Source organism: Cheilinus undulatus, linkage group 21 (assembly GCF_018320785.1).
Source record: "Cheilinus undulatus linkage group 21, ASM1832078v1, whole genome shotgun sequence".
NCBI classification, from domain to species: domain Eukaryota; kingdom Metazoa; phylum Chordata; class Actinopteri; order Labriformes; family Labridae; genus Cheilinus; species Cheilinus undulatus.
Window position 1 is genome coordinate 5,181,413 of NC_054885.1, and position 8,763 is coordinate 5,190,175.

General features: G+C 42.1%; 1 protein-coding gene across 1 annotated transcript; it reads right to left on the reverse strand.

Moving 5' to 3' along the window:
• Window positions 1–1,099: 1,099 nt before the first annotated feature.
• Window positions 1,100–8,514, reverse strand: mfsd6l (major facilitator superfamily domain containing 6-like). Its single transcript, XM_041777923.1, has 3 exons — window positions 8,377–8,514; window positions 4,158–5,387; window positions 1,100–2,335 (listed from the first exon to the last, which is right to left on the reverse strand). The coding sequence occupies exons 2-3, from the start codon at window positions 5,344–5,346 to the stop codon at window positions 1,812–1,814; spliced, it is 1,713 nt and encodes a 570-aa protein (XP_041633857.1). The 5' UTR covers window positions 5,347–5,387; window positions 8,377–8,514; the 3' UTR covers window positions 1,100–1,811.
• Between the last annotated feature and the right edge of the window lie 249 nt (window positions 8,515–8,763).

The window sequence follows — 8,763 nt, forward strand, 5'->3', positions numbered from 1 at the left end:
ACCACACAGCTACAAAAGATCTGCGAGTGTCCACTAGAGGCAGTGTCCTGCAGCGAGTCAGTCCTCATTAGGTCTCATGTTAAATCAGATCAGGATGGATCATTAATCATGAGCTACATAAACAAACCTACCTGACGCTCAGGTTTGACGAACATCAGTGGCAGGTGCAACACACCTGTGGTTTTTCTTATACAAGTCTAAGACTCTGCTCCCATGACCACCCTCTGCTGTTACAAACATGTCACTCTTCATCATCAGGATGCAGAGCTGATATTTTCCTCCCTAATTCAAATCAAACTGTTGAATTTTCTTTCTCATTACTGCTCTAACGCCTCCATCAGGACTCGGTCTGCAGGTAAAGCCGTGATAATGAAGCGTCTCAGAGCCAGCTGAGCCTGCGTGCATTTGCATGAACAATCATTGTGGTATAAAGCAAACAGAGGCAGGAGGATTATGGGTGGGCAGGAGACGGACACAGAAGCAGCTTCAGCAGCTTAGACGTGGAGACAACAGACACAGTGAGCCTGGTGTTAACACAAGAAGTGTGCACAAGGCGAGGCAGCGTCACCACACCCAGACTGTTTATCTTATGAAGATTGTCAGTCAGCAGGCTTCTGCTTAGACCTTAAACTGTGACACCAAAGAGGAATGTCACCTTAGAGTCCATGATTCACAGCATTAGTTAAAAAAAAAACTTGTTTTTTAAAGGCTAATCTTGTGCATCATTATTGCACAAAAGCGACAGGCTGCAAACGTGCAAACTTTCTCTGCAGGCCGAGAGCTGCATCTGACTTCTTTTAAACATCAGTACTGCTTTTGTCCAACAGTGCATCTTTGCTCACTTTTGCATGCTTTAAATCTACTATTATAATTTCTGAAACTGGCTCGTTTTAACTGTAAATGAATAACATTACAGCATGAATGACATAAAAATACACTTTTTCAGGCTTTTCTAACAAAAATATGAACCTCTGACCCATTCACAATCCCCCCAAACAATCAGAAAAATACACCCCCCCCCCCCCCCCCCCACCTTTAAGAAAATGTGTGCTGACACAAGCTGTTCTCAGATTTTCCCCTCATGATGTCATGTGGAGAGTTAGCCCCACCCCCAGGTTTGGTCAGCCCTTCCTGCTTGGAAGGAAGTCCCACCCTTTTCCCCTGATCCTCCTCTCAGCTGGATGAGAGGGGGATCAGGCACATTTTAAGCCACATCCACTTCCTGACAGGGGCGAAGTCAGACAGCTTCCAGCAACAAACTTCACAGGGATGTTTTAGGGACTTCTGAGACCAAATAAACTTGTCTTAAAGGGGTTAAAATATTCCCCCTTTAAATAATAAGGCACATATTTGGAAAAATAAACTCTGGAAATAGACAAACAGACATCAGTCAGCAATATCTGACTAATAATGCAGACGTCAGGCTCAAAATAATTTTGGTTTGTAGGAGCACGTCCTTTCATAAAGGCTCAGTCCCATTAAAATACTTAGACCTACCCCATTCACCTGTCAGGACAAGGGTGTCCTGATTCTTGGTGGAGTGTAGGAGTAGGGGCACACACCAAGACTAGGAGTTATGGGAAATCTCCCACAAGGTCCAGCAAATTTTTGGCAAGACTTTAAATGACAACAACCATCTAATATCTAACATAGTTTAATAAATTATGGTCTTTTTTATATCAAACAAGCATTTGCTATCCTGATGTCATATCAGGAACTAGAAGGGTCGTCCCATTTCACAGGGGAAGATGTCAAGGTCAGGGGTCAAACTTCTAACAGCACTGGGTCCATGTCTCTACAATGCCAGAGTTTCACTGGTTGACTCTCCGTCCGTAGTTATTGTTGCTCCTCTCGTTCTCCATGGCTTTATCCAGCCAGTCCCTCTCCTGCTCAGACTCTGAGTCACTTCCCTCGCTGGCGTCGGCCGCCAAAAGCCGCGAGTAGTTGATCCTCCGCTGTCGAGGAGCTTTCCACTGCAGCAGAGGCAGGCACACGCACCACCCCATCAGACACACCGCCACGCCTCTGAACAGCCACGCCAGCCCGAACCTCTGCACCACGAACCCGCTCGCCAAACTCCCCAATCCGCTGCCGAGGTGCAGACAGAAGGCGCCGTAGATCCTCCTCACGCTCCTCTCGATCCCCGGCGTGGACACGTCCTCGCACTGCAGCCGCACCGCCCACCACACGGCTCCTGCGCCGAGGCAGCTGAAGAGCTGGGCAGGCAGCGCGGCCCATGGTGCCCACAGGAAGGAGTAATACAAACACTGCAGGCTGAGGACGGCGGCCCCCACGGCGAGGACTCGTCCTGGGGCGAGGAGTCTGGACACTTTACCTGCAAGAAGAGATGGAACAATGTCAAGACTCCATATTATGGTTTTGTTCAAATGTTTAACACCTGATACAACCCTAATTCCAAAAAAGTTAGGACACTGTGTAAAATGTAAATTAAAAACAGAACACAATGATTTTAAAATCTCATAAACCTAAACTTTATTCTCAATCAGGCTCGCCCACAGGATTAGCCTGGGCCCACCCCAGGTGTGAGTTATTGATAATGTGTGTTGGATCAGTAGCTTTGGTGCTGACATCCTTTCTAACAGTTACCTCATTTCAGAGCTGAAAAGACTGTCAAGCTTTAGTTGGGTTCTCATGATGAAAATATCTATTTGTGCTACTTTTGAACCTATTTTCACCCCTTTCTCCAGGCAAACTGACACTTTAGCCATTTTACACACATTATTGCCTCTTTTCGCACTTTTTTGCCATTTTAAACCCATTTTTCCTGTAGCATTTAACTCCTGTAATTCCTCTTTATCCCATTTTTAAAAACTTTTTTGACCCCTTTTACCCATGTTTACTACCCATATTTGCCACTTATAACCCATTTTCACAATTTTTTCCTGCCCATTTTTCTGCTTTTTTCCATATTCAGCTCATTCTGCAATAATTTAAATTCATTTCACCATTTGTTGCCCTTTTTTCCCCCTCTTTTAACCTGACACATTTTTCAATCTTATTTTTATCCAATTTAAAAGAGAGAATTTTTGACACATTTGACCAATTTTTCTAAATTTTCTGACCCATTTTTGACCCTTATAAACATATTTCTGCCCATTTCTCGCTATTTACGATCCATTTTTCTCCACGCTCAACCCATGTTGCAACTATTTATTCCCCTTAAAAAAAAATTTCCAGGCAAACTTTGAACTTCTTTTTTAGTATCAGATTTACTCTATTTTTTCCTTTTACCCATTTTTCATTCACTTTAAAAAATCCTTTAAAACAACTCTTTCTGCCCATATTCCCCACTTATATCCCATTTTCCACTTTATAACCCATTTTCACAATTTTTTTTCACATTTTGCAACTATTTAACCCTTTCAACATTTTCCAAGCCAACTTTGACATCATATTTAAAATCAATTTTTCGCAATTGTTTTCTTCTTTTTACCCATTTTTGATTTGATACTTCTTTTTTATCCTTTTAAACTGCTTATTCTTCCCTTATTTTCCACTAATAGCCCATTTTTGCTACTTCAAAACCCTTATTGCTTCTTGTCTTCCATTGTTTTTCCATGTTTGAAGCATTTTGCAACTATATGACTGATTTTCACCACTTTTTCTGCCCATTTTTGCCACATTCTTTGTCACTTTTCACATTTATTTAAACATCTTTCCAATTAAAGTTGTCTTAGTTTCTTCTCCTTAATTTTCTGGCACTCTGACGCCCTGAATCTAACATTACTTTCCCAATCATTTATATCATTGTGCCCATCCAACATTAACAAAAGGACATAATTCTGTTTAAGAAAAAGGGTCTATATTTTTAAAAATGCCTTATTGTACTACAGTATGAATAAACAAATAAAATGAATTTCTGTTGCTTTGATCAGTAGGTTGTTATTTAGGTTAAAAAAATAAAATATGGTTAATACAGATCAACTTTACAGTGAATCATGATTCTGCTGACCTCCATGGGCCCAAGAAAGCTCTCCCCTTAATCCCCCCCTGTATTTACATTTTACACAGCGCCCCAACTTTTTTGGAATTGTGGTTGTAAAGTACAGACCCTTTTGAGTAACTGAAGTTGTAAATATTATAAATGTAAAAACAAATCCCCACGATCTCTCTCTAGTGTTGAAACCGTTTCCTACCTGCCAGCAGAGGGAAGGCGGCCTGAGAGAGCAGAGCGATGGCGAGGGCCGCTCCCATGTACAGCTCGTCGCTCCCGTGATCCTGCATCTGCCACAAGAGGAAGTTGTCCACCGCAGAGCTCGCTGCCCCCACCAGGAAAGCAGTGGCGGCACAGAGCAGAGCGCGCGGGGAGCCTCGGACCAGCTGCGCCGCTTTGAGGAGCCCGTTGGCTTTGTCCCGCTTCTTATTCAGGTGCAGAGGCAGAAACACCGCCACAGGGAGAGTCAGAGCGACCACGGCGGCGTGGCAGTAGAAATACAACGCACTCCTCGTGGTTTGATCTGTGATGAGGCAGTGTGTTTGACTGACCAGTAGCCCGGCTCCTCCGACGCCCCACGCCGCTCCAAGTAAACTCCACATCCCTGTGGTGCTGTAGCGGTCTGACGCGTCTGCAAAGTCGAGGTACTCGTACAAACCGTCGTCTGCCGTCCACTCCAGTGGGGCCGATGCCGACTCCCACACGGACACGGTGATGAGAACCAGGAAGAAGAGCTGGTGCTGAGGGTCCATCACCTTCAGGCTGCCCAGGAATTCAAAACGGCTCCCTGATGCCATCATTCCTCGCCGCTCTAAGTCGGACCTCTTCTTCCTGACTGGAGCCATGCTGGAGTTGGGGGCGTGTTTAGTGACAGAGATGCTTGTCATTAATTCTGCTTTGTTTGTGTTTTTCGCTGACGTTGCGTTCACTTGCTGCATGTGGGTCACATTAGTGCGAGGAGCAACTGCTGTGGTGGTTTCAGGCCGAGTTCTAGCTGACACCGTGGTCGGTTTAACGCTGCTTGTAAGGATTTTGGCCGTACTCGTGGTGATGTCAGACGTGTTACAGACGTCCATCTGTTGGTACACACCTGTAGACGGGACGAGCAGCAGAATCAGAGGAACAGCGGCGGAGAACAAGAGCGAGCAGATCAGCACCACTCGTCTTTTGTTGTAGTGTTTGGCCAGCAGACTCCCCACAGGGCTCCCCACCAGCGTGATGAGGTGTTTGGTTCCCATGACGACCCCAGTCATGGCCGGGGTCAAGCCGAGCTGCCTGAAGAAAAGAGTGAGAAAGGGGAGCAGGCACGCTCGGGCGCAGAACACCAGGAAGTTCAGAGCGCCGGAGAGAGCGAGGGCGCGCTTCACGTCGATCTGCTTGTTCCTCCTCATGATTTTTCTGCTTCCTGTTCACATGAAGATGTTGGGCGACTCTGGCAGAGAGAAAACCAGAAATAGAAGTAAATAAAAAGGAAGAAATACAAACTATTCTTCTGTTCTCAAAGGCATCTCATTTGGAAACCTGTGAGAAATATTTAGGGAAGCTTTTCAGTAAAATAAAAGCAGCATGTGAGCGCCATGAGCGCTGCATCCATTAAATATTCAGTTCTCTGCTCTGCAAGTTTCCGTTTCCCCTCATCAAAATAAGACATCTAGCATTTTTATTTTGAAAGCAGAGAATGCATTTGCTTTGTGTTGACACAAGAAAGAGCACAACAGTCCAGTCACACTTATGAAGCCCAGCGTTAGCTCATGCAGGACGTGGTAGTTATACGCCCAGCTGTGATCAGCTGACAGCCAGCTTATCCTGATTATCCCCTCCCAGCAAACACAGCCAATCACAGCTGTTTCTCTCAACACAGCGGTTTATTTAAACATGGCGTCCCTCTCATTAATCCCTGCTTGCATTAATGCTGATGCAGCACGCTGCTGCTTCACCTCCTCCACCCCAGCCTCCTCCTTTATAGCATAAAGCTGCTGCATCCTCATATTCAGATTCATGCTACTGTGGGTTAGTTGTTTTTGAACTAATTTATTACATTCACTGTGCACTGTCATAAATGCATCTATCTATATGGGTTTTTTAGCTATGCACTCACTGGAAAGTGAAAGCATGCTGCTTGACTACCCCAGGAAGCATCTTTTGAGTATAGCCTTCTCCACAAGGCTATGCCTCCTCACGTCTGACCTCACCTCGCCAGATGAAGGGAGACAAGAGTGTAGCGGAGGCTTGTACTTGGCGAAGAGGCTAGCTGAGCCACTTAAACATATAAAAAAACCCTCATTTTGACACAAACATGCTTTTAATTAAAATGGTGATGTACTATCAATAAACCTAAATAATGATGTGTAGTTCATGAACAAGCTTGTTCTAGGAAACAGCTCTTTAATGTGAGCCACTGTAGCTCGCTCCTGTTTGAGTGCCAGTTTCCTTTCCTCCATCTTTTGTCATTAATTGATCCACATTTAAAAAGCCAAACGTGCCCAATGAAGAGCATAGGAGCCAAAAAACCTGCTCTACAACAAGATAGAGAGACTGAGGAAACGTGTAAGATCAGAGTTTAATGAGCTAAATCATGACAGGGCTGTACTGAAACAAACAAGACTGCCTTGTGGAAATACTAACTGCCTGTTTTCCCTAATGGTTGCATTTTAGGCACTAATTAATGTTAATATTATATATTGTTTCTTTTTCATGCCATAACTTTTGCCTTCCTGTATTTCTATATAGCTGCTATTCCATCCTGGCCACTTCATGATAATGTTTTGTCTCACAGCATCGGCTTTATCTGTGGTATTATTTATCTCTAAAATCATAGATAAACCCATTATTATACCCAGTGTGTTAGGCCTTAGCATTGGGAACCAAACTATCTATTTAAGATACATCTATAAAAATTTTAGACATCTGTTTTACCTCTGAATTGGACTTATTTATTGTCCCCTATAATGATCAACAATGCATTTTATGTACTTTGTCTTGTCAGCTGTTTGGCCTTTCTATATGGGATTTTTATCTCTGTTTTGTGTCAGTTTTATGTGGGACTACAGAAGAAATTAGCAATTGGCTAAAGCTGGTGCAATCATGTTTTCATTTACTATATATTAGGGCTGGACCATTTGCAAAAATAATCTGATTGCAATAGGGTGCAACGAGCTTTAAGCTGTAAAGGAGGCAGCTGGGGTGGAGGACGTGAAGCTGGCTAAGAGCTGACCGCTGCTGAGGGTCTGACTTCTGTGAACTAATGCTAGGATTCATCAACATTAGATAGAATTAACTAGTTATTTTTGCTCATATTGCAAATTTGATACCAGTTGCTTTATTGAAGATTATCATGTTTATGACACTCATTTTAACTAAAACAAAAAAAAAAATAACACAAAAAGGAGGATTTTTGTAAACTGTTTTTAAAACTTGACACCTGAATATTTGCATAATAAGGTCTGCTATTTTGACACATTTCAAGTTAAAGAAGTATTGCAATTTCTACAATTTGTAAATTGCAGCAGGCCATATTGCGATTTAATCTAGTTTGAAGTTAATTTCCCAGCCCTACTGTAAATGAATGATCGTCAATGCACACTGTCCCTCCATGGATACATAAACTAACTAAACTCTGACATGATAATGTGATTGAGCCTGACATTGTGATTGCAGCTAGATTAATAAAAGTCTGACTTTAGAAAAATAGAGCAATATATCTCATATATAATATCAAACTTTGAAAATGTGGCCAAAAACACTTCTTTACACAATCAAATTCCCACACCTTGATAAGTTGACATCTTCACTTATTTTTACGTTATCTGCTTTACAAATAAGTTATTACAGAAGCTGTGAATAAATATTTGTTCATCATCTTGTTATTCAGGTCTGAATTTGAAGACACAGATCATACATGGACCACTAAACTAAACTAAAGCCACAGCAAAGTTTATTAACCTGTCACCAAAGAAGACTGCTATTTAAACGTTTCCTTTCATTTTAAACCCTATTTGTCTGATTATTTTAGCAGGTCTAAAGTCACAGATAGTCTGTCACACTGTTTCCTCATTCAGTCCAGTAAAGCCACTTTTCTATTGTTTTCTATCTTGAAAAGAAGAGTCTGAAAGTTTCCTCATTCCTACAATAAAACCAGATATCTGACTTATTTGCACTGATAAAGGAAGCGGAGCCTGTCTTTGTATAACAGCAGATAAATATGTGAACTAAAAATACGTTTATCTTTAAATAAACCCGATAATCAATAAACTTCACCTGCCATTTAAACATTAAATAATGTTTTAAAATCCTAAAGCAGGAAGCAGATGGTCAACTACTCTTGCAGATCAGGATGCACAGGAATCATCAGGATGTAGAAAAGTCCACGTCACGTAAAGTTTGTTTTTGATAAGAAATAAATAAAGACGTTAAACTTTTACCTTTTCACCTCCACTGCGATAGAAACGCCTTCAGACTCCTTTATGGATCATTTTCCAGCTTTAAATCCGCCACAGAGACCAGATACTGAGTCCGTTTGGTCTTTAAGGTGAGGTACACCTGCTGCTGTGAGCACGGACAGCGCTCCTATCAGTCTGATCAGAGACACAGGAGGACTGCAGCGCCCCCTTCCGGTGTGGAGGCGCAGTATAGCGGAAGAACGATGTCAATCAGGTTTACGTCTTTTAAAAAGCATTAAAAACACAATTATGGTAGTTTCTCCTTGTTGTATCTGTATAAATACTTTTTTTGTTTAAAAAAAAAAATATATATAAATATTTGCTTTTTTATTACAATATATTTAAATATAACCCCTTAATATTTATTTT

Excerpts from the sequence above, each read along its gene's own strand:
- mfsd6l (XM_041777923.1), bottom strand. The coding sequence starts at position 5,346 with ATGAGGAGGAACAAGCAGATCGACGTGAAGCGCGCCCTCGCTCTCTCC. Across the intron at positions 2,336-4,157 it reads CGCCTTCCCTCTGCTGGCAG|GTAAAGTGTCCAGACTCCTC; the intron begins GTAGGAAACGGT and ends CTCTTCTTGCAG.